Source organism: Vulpes lagopus, chromosome 6 (genome assembly GCF_018345385.1).
Source record: "Vulpes lagopus strain Blue_001 chromosome 6, ASM1834538v1, whole genome shotgun sequence".
NCBI lineage: Eukaryota > Metazoa > Chordata > Mammalia > Carnivora > Canidae > Vulpes > Vulpes lagopus.
Window position 1 is genome coordinate 29,760,548 of NC_054829.1, and position 20,792 is coordinate 29,781,339.

The 20,792-nt window shown below is 46.9% G+C and overlaps 1 protein-coding gene across 5 annotated transcripts in view; it reads right to left on the bottom strand.

The window, feature by feature from the left end:
- SMOC1 (SPARC related modular calcium binding 1) overlaps positions 1-20,792 on the bottom strand; it is a 154,778-nt gene that overhangs the window by 81,251 nt on the left and 52,735 nt on the right. For all 5 annotated transcript variants that reach the window (XM_041757908.1, XM_041757911.1, XM_041757910.1 and 2 more), the window contains exons 2-3: positions 3,133-3,298; positions 1,854-1,966 (exon numbers count right to left, since the gene is read on the bottom strand). In XM_041757908.1, coding sequence (XP_041613842.1) covers positions 1,854-1,966; positions 3,133-3,298 — 279 coding nt within the window. The remainder of the gene's footprint in view (positions 1-1,853; positions 1,967-3,132; positions 3,299-20,792) is intronic.

Sequence of the window (20,792 nt, forward strand, 5' to 3'; positions counted from 1 at the left end):
ACAGTGTCATATACATACACACACATCACCTGCCTTCTCTCCACCAGAATACATAATAAATTTAAAAAAAAAAAACTGATGGGGAGAGGTTCAACAAAAGGTTGTACTTTCCTTGAGTGACATCATTCATAACATCTTGGGAAGATGTGAGTAGGGGCACCAGAGTAGTTATGGGGACATGCTGGTGAAAATGCAGGATATTTAAATAGCATTTATGTGTTCCAAGTGCTGACCATGCATTAATGTATTTAAATCCTCACCACAGCCCCATGAGGTAAGCTATAGTAATACTCATTAATAACAGTAATAACAATAGTAACATATAATATGTATAATGTAATTATTATGATTATGTATGATAATAAGGGCAATCGTCATCTACTTTTCACATAAGGACACTGAAGCGCAGAGAAGCTCAATGACTCGCCTGAGGTGGAGGTGCTGAGAATCACCCCTGGGGCAGGGTGGCTCCAGGATCCCCACTCAAACCACAGCAGGAGACTACCTCCTTGCAGTCCACACCGCACTGCAGAGCCTCTGGAAAAGCTGCCAGTGCGGTGGGCAGCAGAACACGAGCCACCATGGCCTTGGGAGCTAGAGGGCTCTGAGTTTGAATCCCAGCCCTGGCACTCCTTGTGCCTGTTAAGTGTGGATAACACCTACCTCACCAGTTTGCAGTGAGGCCTTAGTGAGAAAATGAATAGAAGCACCTCTCGCAGGGTTGGCAGCCAAGGTCAGTTTATCCCGGAGGCTCTAAACATTTGAATCAGCTGCGAATTTTAACAAATACGATGCCCAAACCCTTCCCACCACCACCCTCCACATTTCCACTGCAACGAGTGGTCAGTCTGAAATCAGCAATCCCCAGGCTCATCCCCCCAAAAAAACCAAAGGCCAGTCTATACCCTCTGCCCCCTTGATTTTGAATTACAGGGAAGCTTTAAACCTCTGAAGCCTCTGCTTCCAGCCTAACATCGTGGGACTCCTCCAAATGCTGCTCCATTCCACAAAGGGAGAAGCAGGCACCAGGACCATCCCCAACCATGTGGCTGACTCACCCTTGTCCAGTGACCTTCCCTACTTTGGCTCCGACAACAACTTCATCCACCGCCTCTCCCCTCCCCCCCAGACTACAGCCCCATCCAGCTGAAAAGCTTTATAAAGGAGTACCCTATTGTCCTGTGCTGCCTATGTTTTAGAAATAGTTATGCCAACATAAACATAGCCAACATTACTTTTTACAAAAAGCACTAACCAGAAGCCTGTGCAGGATGAGAGGTGGGACTGCCTGAAAAGAAATTTTTAAATCTGAATGCATATATACACGCATGCATGCACATGCATGTGAGCACACGCACACACACATACACACAGACACACACACACACACACAAACACTCCAAGAACCATGGTACAATGTATGCTCAAAGGAAGCACTGCTTCATTCAAGGACCAGGAGTAGAAAGAAGGGGAGTGCAGAGGGGTAGAAATAAACAGAGAAGGGATTACCAGGGTTGCCCATGGAAACTGGCAGGGATAAGAAAAATAATCAGCCTGCATTTGACAGAAGAGAAAAATGGAGACAGCCAGCAGGGAGGACGGGGACCAAGCAATGCCAGTTTCCTGGCTCAGACTTCCATGCCCCTTTTCAGGACCCACTGCCAGCTGGCAAGGGAAGGCATGGAGGGCCCCGGAGAGGGAATGCAGGCACCAGAAGGTAGCACAGAGGGGTGTCAAAGAGCCCTCACCAGTTTCCCAGAAAGCAAAGGCTCTGAGGGGCCCTCCCACTCTCAAGCACCTCCCCTCGGCCTCCGTCCAGGAAATGGGCCTGAGAGACTTGGCCAAGGCCTCACCTGGGTAAAGGAGCCGTCCTCGCTGCATTCTGGGACAAATACCGCCTCCTGGGGCTTCTTGGCTTGCTCTAGGGCCTGAGCCCGCTCCAGGCGACATTTGCTCTGGCCAGCGTCTATAAGGAGGCAAGGAGGAGCGTGTTTCATACTTCACTTGAATCCACATTGGAGCCATGAGACAAAAATGGCTGCCTGGTACTAAGAATGCTGAGAGAACCTCTCTGCTGTGGGTGAGCCCACATACCACCTCCTGGCTTTTCTAACAATGTAAAGGCAGTGGCTAGCAAGTGCTGCTCAGCCTCATCTTCTACTTAATGTTACTCTCAGAAAAGTTAGGGAGGTGCATTTGTACCAGATTCTGCTTATTTTTTTCTCCCAAGTTCTCTTAGCCCCTCCCATGGGAAAAAGAAAGTCCCACCTCTATTATTTTTCACTGAGTTTATTAAAAAACCTGCAAGCCCAAGGGGTCTCAAAGATGTTTTAGAGTTCAAGAATTGCAAGCACTTTCTTTGGAAGATCAGAAGCTCCAGGGCAACCTGCTTAGTCTCACACAATTCCGACAACAGCTCTAAGCAGCCCAGGAATCACAAATTCAAATTATCTACAGGGCGTAGGAAAGTGATATAAATTAGGGAACTGAACTGGGTGTGCAAAGAATGGCATTCAGCTTGGAGATACCACAGGGGGTGCTGAGGAGTGTAGCAAACTGGAGAGCGGACCCCCCCACCCCATCCTTCAAAGAAGGAAGCTGCTCCTCAGGTCTAGCCATGTGTTTCCCTGTGGGAGGGAACACAGACCTAATACTACCAGAGCTTCCAATTATTTATGAGAAGTATAAAAATCCAGATTTTTATGTTGAATCTCTCAATTTTTAAATGTTGTCTCAAATGTTTTTAATATTTTTCAACATGTGAGCAGCCCAAACAAAATACATCTGCTGGCCAACAATTTGGAATCCTTCCCTATTCAGGAGCCAACAATAATGCCGTGCCATTTTAAGCATCTCCATTTACAAAAATAAAAAATAAAAATAAATAGCTCGAGCCAGATAGCAGCACACATCTCTCTTAAGCCCTAGCCTGGGGGCAGTATTTGAAAGACAAAATAGTGCTCATTCCTTCAGGGAGTTCATTCAGTTACTCTTCTCATATCCCTCCAGGGGATAGCTGCAAACAAAAAGGACAGACTCTTTCTGAGCTTCCCCCTTGGACAGCGTCCCAAGCAGGGCGCCATGGTACCTGGAAGTGTCTTCTCTGCTGTGTGGTTGCACACACACACTCACCTTTGCATCGACCGCGATGCACCACACCCAGGGTCGGCTCTCTGCACTTGGCTCGCTGGTACTCACACATGGACTCATAGGACCTACCATCAGAGGCACAGATGGGTTTGGGCTGAGTCTTGGAGCAGTGGAGATTGCACTGAGGATCACGGTCACTGATGAGGAACTAGGTCGGAGAAAAGTAAAAGGGTGGAGACGTTACTTTTGCAAGGAAGGTAGGGCTGAGTCCATGTCTCACAATACTGCTTTGCCTTGGGGAGAAAGTCCAGAATAAACCCAAAGTTATTAAACCCTAGAAGTGGAAGGGAACTGAGCAGCCACAAAGTCTAACCAAGAAAAGCATCCTGTGCTAGGTGATCCACAGGCAGGGACCTCATTAATCCTCACAACAGCCCTGTGAAATAGGAACTGTTTATTTTGTAGATAAAGCCACTCAAGCCAGAAAGAGGTAACTCGTCCAGTGTTACACAGCTGTAAGTGATGGATTAGAACCTGGATCAGTCAGAAGTCAAATCAAAGCCTTTGCCACCAGGATGTTCAGCCTCTCCATCCTCACATGTAGGCCACATGACCCCTGTTTGAGTACTTCCCCAAATAAGGAACTCACTAGCAATCTCTACATTCCATCTTTGGAGAGCTTCATTTCTTAGAAAGTAGTTTTGGGACCCACCTCTATCACCCTTCCATTTCTGCCACTGCTCTCTCTTTTGCAGAATTCAAGTGATTTTCTATGAGAAAGGGATTTCCTGATTTAAAAAGATAAAAATAATCAGATTGGGAAATACTGAGTTAAACAGGTTGCTTGACTGCAGCAACTTCTCAGACATCTTTGGTACATTCTTAAGCATTGTGATAGCAGCAGATTGTGCGCTAGTCTTCCCATTGAGCTAACTCCCTCCCCTTACGGAGGAATAGCCTCAGTAATTTGACCAATAAAATGTTGTGGAAATGTTCTGGGACTTCTGAGCTTTGCAGTTTCTTCCCAGACCTTTTGCAACATTCACTCTAGGGAAACTCAGCTACCCCATAAGAAGCCTAAACCCTGAGACTGCCACGTGATGAGGAAGCCCAAGCTAGCATGTGACAGAACCATGTGTAGAGAGATGCCAACCAACCCAGGCACAGAGCCAAGTGAGAGAAAAAACCATTAGATGAGTCTGCTCCCCACTACCACCTGATTGTAACTACCAGATAAAAATAAGTAATTGCATGAGGCACCCCAAGTGAGAATCACCCAGCTGAGCCCCGCCAACCCATTGAGCTGTAAGAAATAATAATAAATCGTTGTACTAAGCCATCAAGTTTTGTGAGCTTGTTACACACCAACAGATAAGCAGATCAAGGGGCATGTAGGACAATGCACCTCCCACTTATTTGACCATGAACCCTTTTACCAGTGAAGCCCTGTTAGCAATAGGATACAGCTGGAAAATAATAATTGGATCATACAATCCATGAGCTTCTGTTGAATAACCCATGATTAGGCTGCATGGGCCTTGACAGCTGGATCCACTCTGATCCACCCCTAAATAGCAGAGTTCTAGGCCCACTCAAGGCTCTCAATCAGGACAAGCTGACAGAATGCATGTCCCACAATAATGCATGGCAATGTCATGAGCACACATCTGGCCATCAGTGACACTAGAATTGACTGAATAATCATACCAAGCTCTTAGGGAAGGTGTGAATACAACCCCTGTTTCAGATGTATCTTCAGGCTCTTTTCCAGAACAGCAGAGGGAATCTGGAGACAGTATCACATCCTTCAAGGGAGCATTTGGAACACACACCACCCCCTCCACCACCACCCCACCCCCCGCTCCACCCCCGCCAAACTGGCCAAATTTCAGTAGAGTCCAAGCCCATCCACTAGTACACAGACTGCCTCCCAAGTGTAAAACCAGAGCCTCCTGCTACCCTGACCTCAGGCCTGAGTACTGGCTGCTCAGCGCAGGGAGGGAGCAGCTGAGGGCTGAAACCATGCAGGCCTCCTCAGGATGGACAGCACAGCTTGTCTTCCCCGAAGGCCCTTGGGGCTCCTACATGCACAGGTGCAACCTGAGTCCTGCCCAAGCCCAGAGGGGAAGTCCTGATAATGTGTCACGATAGAGTCTAGTGCTCCGACACTCCTCCAAAACTATAGAGGGTCATACCCAGAGGAAGCCCAGTGCCTCCCAGGCTGCCATACAGAGGAAAGAGTTTAAACTCACAAGATAGTGGGAGCAGGTGGTATATCATCCACATTTCAGCCCTGCATGGGATCCCCAGCCTCATTCTGCCCCTTAGCTTGTCCCTGCTTTAAACCCTACAGTGGTGTTCCTTCACGTGGTCTCCTAAGCCTAACAGAATCTGACCCTGGGCCCCCTCCCTGGCCTTGGCTCTCACTGCTTTGCCCCACCTTGCTCACTACTGGTCTCTGGTCGGGTAGACTGGCCTGCTTGCCGGTTCTCAAATAAGCTACATTTGCTCCTACCATCAGGCCTTTGGTCATACTGTTCCTTCTCCTTTCCTCCCACCCCTACCTCACATTTCAGCTCATAGCATCTCTTTTAGGAGGCTTCCTCCAACTGTCACCTGCGTCCTGTGCCCATTCAGGAGCAACTTCTTCAAGCCCTTCAAGTCACTCCCCAGGTGACTCCTTTAAGCCCAATGAGCATGGGTCCCCTATAACCTCTCACACCTCACTTTTCCTTCATGGCACTTAACACAGTTTGTGATGATGAATTGTATGATCTGATTGACAATAGAATCCCCAACGCTGAACCCAGCAAAGACAAGGAGGATGTCTGTTTTGACTGTGAATGCATCCCCAACATCTAGAACAAAGCTGGGGCACTTGAGCATTTGGAGGATGAAGTTGGTCCTGTCCTGTAGCAGCATCTCACACATGGCATTACCTCAAAATCAGCTGTGACAGGTGCAATGTGACAGGCCTGGCCTCATAGGCTCCAGCCACCTCAGGAGATGACTGGGCCACTCCCCCACTCCCATGCTCTGAACTTTCCCTGTCCCCCCTGCATTATGTCATGGGCAGAGGTGATCCACAGCTTCCTACCCTGGCTCTGCCTCAAAACCTAAGTTGTCTCTCAGATTGAGAGTGGGTCTTTTCTCTTCTACCCCACCCAGACCCCTCTGCCATGACCAATTCCTCCCATCTACAACTGACTGTGTGCCATGGAAAACTTGGAATGCAAAGGTTCAGCTGAATGAGGTAGGCTTGGGAAGCCCTGGCCCCGGGCTCCTAAATGGGCACAGGACACAGGTGGCTACGACTAGCAAAGCTGGCCTCAAATGTTTCTCTTCCTCCCTCTGTGTGGTCCTCCCAGGCTCATTCCTAACTTGTCTGAATGCAGCCAGACCTGGCTCTATAACCCTGCCTGGTGAACAGCCCACACCAAGCCAGGGTGGCACAGGCATCCTTCTGCCCAGGCTTCCAGGCCAACCAGTGACCCTAGAACTGTCCAAGAGCAGTTCAAGGTGCTGCTATTATCACATGACTGCCTTCTCACTTGTGGGCCTATGTGCTACCTACCTGAAACGAGACATGCTCATAAGATCTACTTTGTCAGGTTATTTTGCTGTGGGAATCAGCAGGAGTCAAGGACATGCCTTATTTTCTCATGGTCACCAAGGACAGGACTATCTATATCTTCTTTTTTTTTTTTTCTTTTTTTTAAGTAGGATTCACACCCAGCACTGAGCCCAATGCAGGACTTGAATTCATGACCCTGAGATCAAGATTCATGAGCAGAGATCCAGAGTCAGATGCTTCACCAACCAAGCCACCCAGGCACCCCAGAACTATCTGTATCTTCCAATGCCTGGGAAAACCAAGGAACTCATCCTTGGTCACAAAAGGGATTTGATGGCCAGACCTTAAATCTGAAGAACAATAATAATAAAAGCTGATATTTAGGTATCACTTATGAAATATAAACGAATTTAACCCTAGGAGGCAGGGTAAATTATAATCCTTATTTTACAAATGAGGAAACCAAACCCCAGGTGACTCCTTCAAGCCCGTACATGTGAGTGTTGAAACTGACACCCACAGCCCCTTTCAGAGCTCTGCTTCCAACTACACCAAAACTGCCTTTTAATATAACAGAGCAAGGCTGTGAATAGAAATGCTGACCCAGTTGCAGAACTGGATTCACAAAGCCAGAAACCATTTACCAAGAGCCTACTATGTGCCAGCTGCCAACCACTAAAGATCCAGACAAGACAGGCCTGCTTTCTGGGCACCTGAAGCCTACTGGGAGAAGCTCCTCAGGGCCCTCGCTCACCTTAAAAAGCAGTGATCGAAAAAGACAAAGGGTCTTTTCAAACTCTAGGAGATTGCCCTGTTCTCTCTTCTTCAGCTCACGGGAGAGGAGAGCTGTGGGCGTCACTGTGGCATAGAACTACAAGCCATAAATTTGGTTTGGAAATGGCCAGCTCTGAGCCAACAGAGACGCTACGGCAGCTGTGCCAGAGACCATCGTAATGACTAGGGGAACATTCTGTCTGCAAGTAGACAGGTTAAAGAGCATCAGAAGAAGCCCCACCTACCCCAATACGTGGAGATCCTTCCCACCTCCACAAGGGCTCCCAAAAGGTTCCATCTAGAAATTACTGGCCCCTGAGGCCAAGTAAAAAAGTTCCAAGACAGCATGGGGCCATTGCTAAAAGACTGTCTTCCACCGACTGTGGTGTCTCATTTTCATCTGTTTTAGGAACTGTGTGTATTTGTGGTTGTTTTCCACAAAAAAAAAAAAAAAAAAAAAAAGGCAATGAGTTTTATAAAGTGGACTTTTAATAGGACAACTATGCCCTAATATGATCACCCAAACCTCCAGGGCTCCAAGGGGATTACTTTGCATCCACAAACACTGCTTATTCAGCCATCCATTCATCTTTTGTACTCAACAAGCCAGCACTCTGCACCTAGCACTGCATGAGGCCTGGCAAGCAGAACACAACCAACAAAGTCCTTCCCCCACTGGGCTTGCACTCTAGGGTGGAGACAAGCAAGCAGACAGTAGCCAGACAGCAAGAGAACAGGACACTGCAGGACTTGGAGAGAATTTAATCCTAGGGGCCCTGCCATGCTAAAAGCCACACAGCCCAACAGAACTGTCTGCAATGACAAATATGTTCTATATCTGTGCTGTCTAACCCAGTAGCTACAAACCACATGTGGCTATTAAGCACTAAAATGTAGCTAATGCAACTGAGGAACTAAATTTTTAGTTGCATTTAATTTTAGTTAAATTTGCATAGCCACATGTGGCTAGGGGCTACCATATTCAGGAGCACAGTTATAGAGGCAGAAGGAGGGAGGTTCATCCTCCCTGGAGTTTCCCCTAGTTGAGCCAAGCTGAGACTCTTTGGACCAAGGCAAAAAAGAACCAGAGCCTAAAGATAATTTCTGCATTTTGAAACTGGTATGAGATCAGTTCATTGTTTATTGGTCAACAGCAGAGCATTCCAGGAGTTCCTGAGTCTACCTGAAATCACAACAGTGGCTTCTTCCTCTCTTCTGCAGGAGTCAGGAGCTCAAGCTACAAGTCCCAAGTACCAGCCTGTGGCCTGGGTCAGTTCTCTCAGCACACAGACCAAACTCAGAGTCTGAGTCACCCAGCAGGAACCTGAAACCCCGAGCCACAAATGTCTGTTGTGGGCTCAAGAGCAGGCATAGGTGAAGGAAGGTTTTGGTGTTGGGTGGGTGCAAGCTGTCTCCCCAGCTAGACAAAGCATGAACCATCTCCTTCTGGCAGGGGAAGGGGATAGTATTTTCATAAAAAAAAAAATCCTCGCATACATTTCCTCCCTTCTTCCAAACCAAAAGACAACAAAAACAAAACAATTATGCTAAATATGATTGTGTAATACGGAAAGCAAACAAAAGGGGCCAGGACAATTGTGAGTTTGCAATCATCTGCTACTCCTACCCTCTCTCCTTGGGGAGTGAATGATTCCAAAGCAAACACACAGCAGTTTGTGTTCTGCTCACATTTGTAACGTAGGACAAGCACTTGAAATACATGTAAACACTCCATCCTTCCTAGTGGAAAAGTAAGCTACCGACTGGGGGCCGTTTTCTCCTTCGAAGAGAAAGAGGTAGATGGAATCAGTGTCAGAGCAACAACCCCTCTGTCTGAAACATACACATGCCCATCTTCCCCTTCAGGCTCCAGCAGAGTAGAAAGCAAACCCTGCCACAGCGCTTGCACAGAGAGACCGCTCTAGTACCACAAGCTGTGTTAGGTCTGACTACCAGGTTTCCATGACAATATAGGGAACAAGAGACAGCCTAAGGGTCCATCTGGGAGGAGATGTTCCATCCTTTATAACATGGAACTGGTTTCACAGTCTTAACTTCCACCTATACCAAGCTGACTTAACTAGTATCTGATATTCTAAATAAGCATTTTTTTTTGGTAACATGTCTATCTCTCTATTTTTCCCAGGTGTAGAAGAGGCAACAAGAGCTGTACTAAACAACCAGGGCAGTGGCCCAGCTACTAGGCTTAGAAATGCAAAGGCCACTATTTGGACTGGCAAGTGGCACTCCCCTTTATCATTTCAGGTTCAAAAATCCAGGCCAAACTCAACTGACTGGAGGTTTCTTTTTAACAAATTTATGCATAACACAGTTATGGCTACTCACTTTCTATATTTTTGCTTTGCTTATATGTTGCTACAAAGCAAACCACTCCCATACTCAGTGGCTTTGAACAAATAATCATTTCTCTCAAGTCTATGGGTTGGCTGGGCTCAGCTGGGAGGTTCTTCTGCTCCATGTGGTGTCAGCTGAAGTAACACATTTGGGCTGCACTCAGCTGGGAGCTTGGCTAGGACTGGAACATCCACGGTGGCTTCACTCACTGACGCCTCAGTTGGAGCATCTGAAATAATTAGGCAGGATTGGCTGTGCCTCTTTCTCCAGCAGGCTCTCCTCATTTACCCATGATGATGATTCATTCAGTCCTTTATCTCTTGCTTAGATGTCTGACTGTACTGCCACCCTTTCCTCCCCATTCCAGTTCAAATTCATACTGCACTGAGGCTATCATCCCAAGGAGCAACGTTTTCATGTGTAAACACCATCACTAGCTCCTTGGAGCTCCTGCTGCATCATGTTCATGTGTGTTTACATGTCTATGAAGGACTATCTTGTTCCCTTGACATGTACAGGGCTTAACGCAGTGCCTGATCTAAAAGCAGTTTGAAAAAAATAAAAAATAAAAAAAAAATAAAAGCAGTTTGAAGACATGTTTGAAGAATGAATGTGTGACTGCTAAACCTTACCTAAAACATATCCTGGATAAAGGAGGCTCCTTTTTTTTTTTTTTAATTACATACTGTGAAAAGAGATATTCTTTGTCCAACCACTACCAAAAGCTTAAAACTTTCAAGCACATAGAGTAACATGAGCTGTTTGTTCTTCTTTTTCTTTTTAAGGAACATCTAGTAGATAAGGAAAGCCATACATTAAATACAGGATCTTTCCCTGAATTAAAGGAAAAGAAATCACAAAGACATGGAAGGGAATGTACCGGAGGGGCCGAGACAGGACCCATATATACCCACAGCAGATATCATCATCAAGTAGCCAAGCAACTCATTTCTGATGAGGCTGGCCCCATGGGAATCCTCCTCACCCAGCCCCCCAGAAGTTGTCCCCTCCATAAGGCAGTAATCTGAGAGGCCCAGGCTTGCTGTGCCAAACTGAGTATGTGTCAAGGTAGAAAACTCTGATAATTTAGCAGCCTATGCAATTAGCACTCTGGTTCTTCTTGCAGCTACCTCATGCATGCACTTGAATAAGAACAACTGTCAAATGATATAAAATGGTATAAATGATTCATGTATTATAAGCCAGGTTTTTGATACCTTGAATGCACTTTTCCACAGAAGTAAGATTATAAGTAATGGTGAGTCTCCTGGCCTAAACTGCAAAGTCCTACCTGGAAGGAGTGGGAAGGGGAGTGATCCCTACTGGGGCCTGCTGTGTAGGTAATAGGTAAGGAACACTGTAAAGGCCCCTCACGCCCAGGAGCCCCCATCTGGGTATAAATGGTTAGCCCCACAGTGCTGTTCCTTCCTGCCTTAGGACTTGCTGGCCTCTCTCCTCGGACTGTGCCCCAACCTCCTATCTCCTATTCATCCTTCCAATCTCACTGCAAATGCTGCTTCTTTGGGGTACCGACTTCCCAGATGGGCCCCCTGTGATGAGCCTCCTTGACAGCTTCTACTTTCCACTGTGGTCTGTGTCACATTGTAATTGTGACCCCAGCAGTTTAATTGTATGTTTCTTGCCCAGGAACCAAGATCTGGGGGCCACACTGCTGGATCCCTAAGTGCCCAGCAGGGGCCTCATCCAAAGTGCGCACCCAGTAAAAACTTACTGATCAAATGATCGAGGAAGAAGCCAAGGCTCAGTCAGGTCAAGCTAGTAAGTGACAGAGCACTCTTTATGTCTGCCTCAGAAGGCCAGACTCTTTCTACTACATCACATTGCCTCCTCTGGCACAGGACGGAGTGCTGAGGCCGAGGATGGCTGGGGGCAGCAGGGGCTCTGTCGTTAGCTCTGGCAGCTGGGCCCAGGGTCTCCACTGGTGGCCCCTCGGTGGGCAGGCAAAGCAAGCTTTCCTAAGGGAGGGGTATTCTTCCCATGATATTTGTAAGTCAAAGTCTAGCTCAAGTGTTTAGAACTCAGGTGCTACAAAGCATTTCTGAGCTAACTCTGCTATTGAAAAGGGGAAAAAAACCACTCCTGGAGCCAGCGCCTGGGACAAAATGCAGAGAGCTACATTCCAGATGTCTAGCTGTAGCTCAGTCTCTTACTCTCTGACCAGGGACTACCAGTCTCTTGTCGCACTCGCTTCACCATCTGCAAAACTGGAATTTGCTCTTTTTACTTGGGGCCTGTGTCTTTGGGAACGAAGAGCAATTTCACATTAAAACGTCACTCACCCACCCGCCATCTAATCCATCATCTGCATGGAAAGTCCACATCCCTATTTCTGCCAGCTTGCTCTCACCCTTCCCTGACCCCACAACCACTGCATTTACACAGGTGCAAAGGAGGGTCTCGATCTGGAGGCTTCGGAGTGGGGCGAGAAGATGGACGAGGGGAGATAAGAGAGGTCAAAGGGAAGGGGGGTCTGCAGCCATGGCGGCGGGGTCTGCTCTTCTTCTACACACCTCCACTGTGGGGCCTGACAACAGCACGCCCCCGATTAAAGGGCTTTTCACGCTGCTGAGGGAAAGCAGACGGCCCCCTCCAGCTGTTCAGCAGCTGGAACCACTTCTGTTGTTTTAGCCAGGAGAGGCCTGACCTTTGTCACCTCGCCCCTGCCCCCTCCCCAAGGGAGGAATTTAGTGGTTACCCCACCCCATCCACTCAGCTTTCTGCCTCCACTGGGCGCCCCCACAGCCATCGGGATGACCGGTCAGGACCCAGGGGAGAAGGCTGTCTCAGGCCAGGTGTCACGGTGGGAGACGGCAAGGGACGGAGGGCCAGTGGGCTCGACAAAGCAGCTGAGATCCTACGTCCAAAGAGGCACTCACAGGGCTGCAAAGGTAGCGCTGACTCAGAAGCCGGCACTTTGTACAGACCCATCCACACCAGGTGTGTGCCCCCTGCCCATTCATGAGAAAGGCAGTACAGAGAAAGTGTGCGTTAGGGTCCATGTTATCAAATTTCAAAAAAAAAAAAAAAAAAGCATGATTGTAAATTAAAGAAGCCAGATTCAAAAAGCCACACACTGCATGACTCCATTGATATGACATTCTGGAAAAGGCAAAACTATTCGGATATCAGTGATTGCCAGGGATTGGAGGTAGGAGGAGAAGCATGAGAGATTAGGGGTGGGGAGAATATTCTCTATCTTGGTTACGTTGGTGGTCATAGAACTACAAAAAATACATATAAAAGTACATACATATAACTACAAAAACATTAAAAATCATAGAAGTGACACCTAAAAAGAATGAATTGTACTCTAAGTAAATCGTATTTCCATAACCAAAAATAACCACAAACCTAAGAAAAATAATACCAAAGCATGTTTGTTTTGAATGGCACATCAGACCTCCCATAGGCAAAGAGGTTTCTGGCAAAAAAGAAAAAAAAAAAAAAAAAAAAAAAAAAAGAGGTTTCTGGAGCTTTCTCTGCCCACTCCCTCAATTACCAGGCTAGGTGCATTGGGGGTTATGAAAAAAAGAATAGAGACCCTGCCTCCCAAAGCTGAGCCAGTTGCAAAGACGGGCATGTATACAGCTAGTTTCATAGGGAATACATTTGCAACACCAGCAACCAGGAAGCAAAGCCTAAGTCACAGACAAAACGATAGCATGTTTGCACATGGGATGCCAAGAAGTCCAAGAGGTGGTATAGCGAAATTTTTAGAAAAGAGGGAGGGGAAAGAAAGAAAAAGTCATCCATTCAGCAAAGAATTATGGAGCACCTATTATGCCCCTGGGCTATGTTGAGTGCTGAGGACAGCAGCTGCCCCCCTGCTCTGTGGGGTCTTCCCTTAGATGAGAAGGATCCAGGGGGATTTCTCAGAGGAAGGGCTGTCAGGGGATTGTAAAGGATTTCCACAAAAGGTAGGGATGTCAGAAAGGCATCTTAAGCGTCAGTGACAGTCACACAGAAGAAGCAAACTCGTTTTTATTTTTTTAGATTTTTTTAATTTGTTTGAGAGGGAGAGAGACAGAACATAAGCAGAGGGAGGGGCAGAGGGAGAGGGAGAAGCAGACTCCCCACCCCACCCAGCCCCGCGGAGCAGAGAGCCTGATTCCAGAACCCTGGGATCATGACCTGAGCTGAAAGCAGATGCTTAACTGACCGAGCCACCCAGGCGCCCCACAAACTTGTTTTTAAAAATAGATTAGAAATGACCATTTAGGGAAAAATAAGGCTCTTGGGCCAGGTTGGGGCAAGAACGTGGACAGGATCTTGAAAATTCCCAGTTGTCTTTGTTTTTGTTTTTGTTTTTAAAATTGGAAGCCAGTGAAGGAAGTAAAAGACAAGGTCAGACCTGAGCTATGGAAATCCCTGGCAAGGGTATGAAAGACCCCAGGAACTGATCAGGAAGTTACGAGAGCTGCGTGCAGCAGCACGGGAGAAGAAGGGGCATACTGGGGCCAAGGAAGTGGCTGGGTAGCACCGCTGGGTGAGCTAAAAGCACCAAGAACCAAACAGCTGTCTGTCAGGAGTGGGAATGCTGCCCACAGGGGGATCGTCTGTGAACTCCATCACAGCCCTGCTGGACTCCCACAAAGTGATGAAGGGACTGTGGGGGGCCCCAGGCACGCATGTGGGCAAGGAAGAAGAAACGGAGCACAACTGGAGGCAAAAATATCTTCTTGAATGAGTTGAGTCCTTATAGCTTGAGAGCTGTTTCGGTTTCCTGCCCTCGTTGGTCACCGACAGGGCATCAGCCTTTCGATCAGATGTGAACAGCATTTATGTTTGTTTCCTGCTTGCAGTCCTCTCGCCACACACGAGCCAGAATCACGCAGGGAGGGTGTGGACAGTCGCTTGCCCACCCCTGCTGCCACCAGCATAAAGAAAAACCCCATCACTCCAAATCAAATACACACAGCACTCTGCAGGACCCAGGACCCAGGACCCAGATTTCTTCCAATTCTCAGCCCACAAGCACTGGCACAAGATAAGTAAAGGTTAAGTTGATGGTCTCGTATTCGGACTGTACCCAAGGGAGGGTGGGTTACAAGACAGAACTCAGACTTGGACACAAAGCCAAGGAGCCAGGGAAGGAGCTCTTTAGTGCCTATTTGGTTTTAGATGCCCAGCCCTTCATCCCAGTGACACGTACATCTGGTAGTAAAGACTTGCTATATTAGCACTATCTCTCCACCTGGCAGGACCAATTTCTTCTGCCAAGGCAAGTGACTCCTTACAAATCATCCTGAACATTCTCACAGGCCCTGCCCAGTGACATGCTCCAAGTTTTTACTGGATGTTACTATGAATGGAACTCTAACACACCACTGAACATATTGGCTAAGTGGCAATGGGACCCAGACATGACTCCTGCATACCCTGACCCAGGCCCACCATACTCTGTCCCATTGTCACTAGTAGCATTTTATCCCCAGTGGCATGTGACATGTATTTTATGACTAGGGGGATGAGCGAAGATTGGTCCTGATAGATTGGTCAGGATCGGGGCTACTAACTATGGAGGTGGGGGTTGGCTGGGGTTGGTCCTGATAAAACTGGGTGCTGAGCAGTGACTGAGCCTCTCTGGTTGGAAGGACAAGGTCCCCAAACAATTATTTTCACAGGAGAACTGATGGGATTCTGGGCATGTGGGAGGTACAGAATCTGAAAAGGATGTTCAAGAGACTAAAGATCACTTTGAGAGATTCTAGGCACACACAGAGCTACTCGAGGGCCTAGGTGACAAAGAGGCACAGAAATGAGGCAGGTCTTTTCCCCACCTCTGCATGAAACCCGGCCCAACTCTGGCAACTAAATCAACAGCTTTGGCAGCAGCTGGAGAGAGTTCCATTGGCACAGACACTGGTGTTCTCATGGTGGGCACTGCCAGCAATGAGGTTCCTTTGGGCAAAGGGGAAAATCATGACTAATTTGTGGAAATATTTAAAGCACCCCAATGCTGTTTGAGCAGATGAGGGTCATTGCAATTTGGGAGTGAAGGTAAGTGTGGTGCCATTTTGTAATCACAGACAAAAGAGGTTTGGAAACACCAGTTATAAGAATAGACACTAATGGGAGAAGTCTACTTAGCAGGCTGTGGGAGTCAAAACAAGCGGCCCCATGCTTAGGAAGAATTTGCAAAGGCCAACTGAAAATCTGGAGATCAATTTTCCACAATAGTGACACTGCATATGGTTGTCAGGCTCCCAGGCTGGTCAGCAAAATGTCTCAGTAGCTCATAATGTGGCAGAAATAAAGCTCACAACGCTTGGCCCAGAGCAGGGTGGAGAGTTTGAGGTGGGTAGGAGGTGAACAGTCCACCCAAAAAGGAGCTAGTCGACTGAATCTGTTTACAGCTGAGTTAAGACCGTGTTCACTATATGGATCACCATACATGCACGTATGCACACGTACACACACTCGGAAGTATCTTCTGGGGGACACAGTCACTAGCCTTGGTTCAAGAGTCTAGGGTCAAATACGTTGAAGAAGCAAGCTGCTAGCTGAGTTACTTGAAAAAGCAACAGCACTAAAAGTCTATTTCCCTCTCCTCGTGGATTTACTTTGCACTCTCAGATGTAAATCCTTCCACACGATAATGTTTTCCCCAAGGGAACTGAATGGAGACCCTATCTAGTGAGGCCTCCCACCACCCCATCATGATCAGACACTCCTAGTCCCTCCTGCAACAGGACAATTGAGCCAGGTGAGCCCCCTGACACCCTGCGGTGTGCAGCCCTCACGCCAACAGTCCCCCAGCATCCTGGGTGGCAGAGAATCCCCCAAGCCTCTTTTAGGACTGACCCACTTAACCCAAAGAACAGACACTCGTGCTGGCCAAGTCTCCTTTCTCATTCCTCCAAAGGGCCGCCTTTAGCCCTCATAAGACTACTACTTAGGATTCTTGGTGCTGCTATTAGTTTCCTGACCTCAGAATGTATTTGGCCCCTCACGTATGTTGCAGTGAGCCCTCCGACTCTTACCTTGGACTGCTCTCATTACTGACACCAGCTCCACCCGAGCCCACCCAAGATAGAAGACTTCCACACAAAGTCTAAATGTGGTGGGAGGAAGAGACAGGAGTATTACATCCATCAGGCTCCTGGGAATTATTTCATGGTTCCATAATCATTCAACAGAGAAACTAGTGTACTTTCAATGTCATTTTAATGCCTGTTTCATTTGGCCAAGATACTGTGGCATATATATATATATATATATATATATATATATATATATATATATAGGCTCGTCTTCATATCCACTTACACAGTGGAGCAGTTTCTATTGACAAGGGAGATAACAGAGGAAGAAGCACTTTATCCCCAGCACTTGAGGAAATCCACTCCCTCACAGCACTAAGCCCTGGGGATGAAAGCTGAGCAAGTACAGGCTGAAACAAACAGAAGAGGAAATCCCAGTCTTGCTATGTCATCAAATTATGTTGGCCTGTGTGTGCTCACACTGTGTGTGTCCTTTTACTGCTATTTCCATGGTCATCTTGAGATCCTGCTGTCCTGGTGCTGGGGTCTGGTTCGCCAGATCACCAAACAAACACGCACACACGTGTGCTCACTCACATGCACACACACACAAACACACACACACACACACACACACACTGCCCATAAAGCCACTTACAGACAAAAGACAAGAAGAATAGTTTGGCCCATGTGGGACTGCCATGTGCCATGTAAAACCCAGTGCTGTCAGACCATCTTCGGCTATAAATCCCCACTGCGTCGCTCAGACAAGATTAATTACTGCTGTCCAGAGCCCAGGTTCACGTCCTACTTCACACAAGCATGCGGCTGTTCTGGGCAGGAGAGAAATCCTGTTGACCCAAACTGGGCCAAGGAAAAGTAAACAGGACCATGTCAAATTCTACAGGCAGGAATGGAAGATTAGTGGAAAACCAAAGCAAGCCCACTCCTGAGCGAGAGAGAATGGTTCTTCGGCTTTCTGACCATTCTAGTTCCTGGGCACAGAGAAAGTCTTTCTTTGAAGGATAAAGCCTATATTTGACTTTAGGGAATCTTTTTCTTTCAGGCCAGACATTCATAAGCCTTAAGTCCACATATCCCTCAAACACCGGGCCAGACAACCTGATTGAGAGGACATCTACCTTTGCACCAAGCAGCATGTGTCTGGGAAGCAAGCCTGCAGAAGACATACAGCAGAGGTAGGCTGGATCTACTTGGGAGAGCCTCTGGGCACACCAAGCAAGGACTTGAACTTCTCGGGCATTTGGATGTGAGGCATGATGCCCACAAAGACTCAGCACTGAAGACTTCTAATCCAGGCTCCGAAGGAGTTCTCAAGACTTTTTATTAGCCAAGGAAATGTTAACAATATAAAGGTAAGCAAAACCAAAGCAGAATAGCAAGTATATATGTATGTGTGGAGACAGATGGATAATATCAATAGGTAACAGATGTATGTGAATATATATACACACAGGCATATATGTAATACATATACCATACACATATATACATCTGTACATCTTCCTCCCACTTCAGGGAGATAGAGAGAGAAGGAGGGAAGAGGAAGCAAAAGATAGAAGGAAATACACCAAAATGTTAGCAGCGGCCATCTCTAAATGGTAGAAACAGATAGGTTTGTTTGTTTGTTCCCTTTGTATTTTTCTTTATTTTCCAAGTTTCCTATTAGGGGGTTGAGGTGAAGCACATGAAACTCCAATAGATTGATCCAGAACTGCTTTCTTTTTTTTTTTTTTTAGATTTTATTTATTTATTCATGAGAGACAGAGAGAGAGGGAGAGACACAGACAGAGGGAGAAGCAGGCTCCCTGTGGGGAGCCCAATGTGGGACTCAATCCAAGGATCCCAGGATCATGACCTGAGTCAAAGGCAGACACTCCACCACTGAGCCACCCCACAGACCTGCCTCTTAAGCACATTTGTCCCCAGAGCTCTACCCCAAACTCTGGTCTCCCCTCAGGCTCATAACAGCCTGAGAGCCAATGGCCCACAGAGGCCAGCGACTGGAAGAAGTCTGTCCTCACTTCAAGTGGGAGCTCCCAGCTTCTTTATCTCCTGGAGTCTGATCAGGTTTCCTGTTCTTCTGTATCACATGCATCTCCCGTAAATAGCCACCGAACTTCCCATGGGGCATCACACTGGGCCCAGATGGCCCTCCAGCAGCATCCATCCCGGTGACAGCCTCATCACCACATTGTCTCCATCTTCAGTTCAGGAGGCACAGCCAGGCAGTCTAGACTCTGCATCTCACCAGTCACGACGGGCTCCAATCTGCTAGTCTTAAGGAGTGCTGTGATGGGACCTGCCGGCAGCATCCAGCAGCCTCTGAAAGGCACACACGTGCCTACACCAACATCAAAGTACAGGGTGATGAATATGTTGTCATATGAGGGTATGCAAGAGGAGTGAAAAAAACATGGCTAAAAATAAGGCCTTGCAAAACCAGCAGCTCCAGCTTCAAGTGTACAGGAGGGAAGCAGAGGGCTAGCTGTTCTCCTATCATTCCTGAAAATTGCCATTCGAACAAAAATTTCCTTGCATTTACTTCTTTGCAAAGTAAACTAAAGCCTATAAGGTAGTTTTGCATCTTAGCTCCATAACCTGCTGCATTCATTCATTGGATAGAAATTTATTATTGGATAGAAGTTTATTAACCCCTCTCTGGACCAGGCATAGTAGAGGCCACTGGGCATACTGTGTGGAATACACTGGTCCAGTCCCCACCCTTATGGGCTGTGCTGGGTCTCTACAATCCTGCAGTTCATATTTCACATACAGATGATGTCCTTCTAAGCCCTTAGGGCCACTAGGCTACAAAGTCAGGACCCAGGCAGAGACTTCAAGGATGGCATAAGCCAACACAGGACATGGGACCCACATGCGCCAAATATCTTGTGGAAGGTTCTTCTTGGTCTGAATTATAACATGGCTGCTCCACCCCTGAAAAAAGACAATGTTCTTCCTCAGCTGAACCAGAAAAACAGATTGACTCTAAGGAGAACCCAGAGAACTCTCTGAAAGACGGACTTGTGAGGGTCTAACACCAACTCCTGATGTATGTAGCTCAAACTAGCCAGAGTACTCAGACTATATCAAGATCCCAAGGATGAGGGATGCCTGGGTGGCACAAGTCAGTTAAGTTATCTGACTTGTGACTTCAGCTCAAGTTGTGACTTCAGGGTCATGAGATCAAGTCTTCCATCGGGTTCCATGCTTAGCATGGAGTCTGCTTAGGATTCTCTCTCCCTCACCCTCTGCCCCTCCTGCTCCTGCTTGGTCTCTCTTCTCTTAAAATAAATAAATAAATAAATCTTAAAAAAAAAAAAAAAAAAAGATCCAGGGGATAACTGTCTCCCAGACCGGCCTCCAAGGGGTAGGGCTAAGGGTAATATTCTGGAACACTTGATCTTATACATGAAACTATCCTTGTAGGGAAAGCAGAAAAAGACAATTTCTAAATTGCCCCTTTTTACCTCAATAGATATATCCTCTCAAGACCTGATACATTTTAAAGCATATTGGAAGAAGATGCTTAAAGTAGAAGTTTCTTTGCTTTAAATAGATTCTCCATGGCAGATCTAAATCTGTTGGAGTCTTGGTATCCACCAAAAAACTGCCAAAAAACACTATATTTTAGTGCAGAAGTTCCAAGAAAGAAGACTATATTTATCTAACCTAGACTATAAAACACCTAATTGCACAGCTACACTTTTAAAGCACTCTAAGAGAAAGTTGGAGGGGAAGAGGCCATAGCAGAAATAAATTGGGGTGGGGGGCGTAGATTTCTTTTATTGTATGACTTCTGTGTCCCGGGTACAGTGCTGGGCATTTTAAATAAATTATTTTCATCAGTACTAACAATTCAAGAGGTAGTATTTTGCATTCTACTTTGCAGATGAGAAAACTGAAGTTCAGAAAAGTTAAGCAATTGCTTAACTGTGCTCAAGGCCACACAATCAGAACCCAAACCCAGA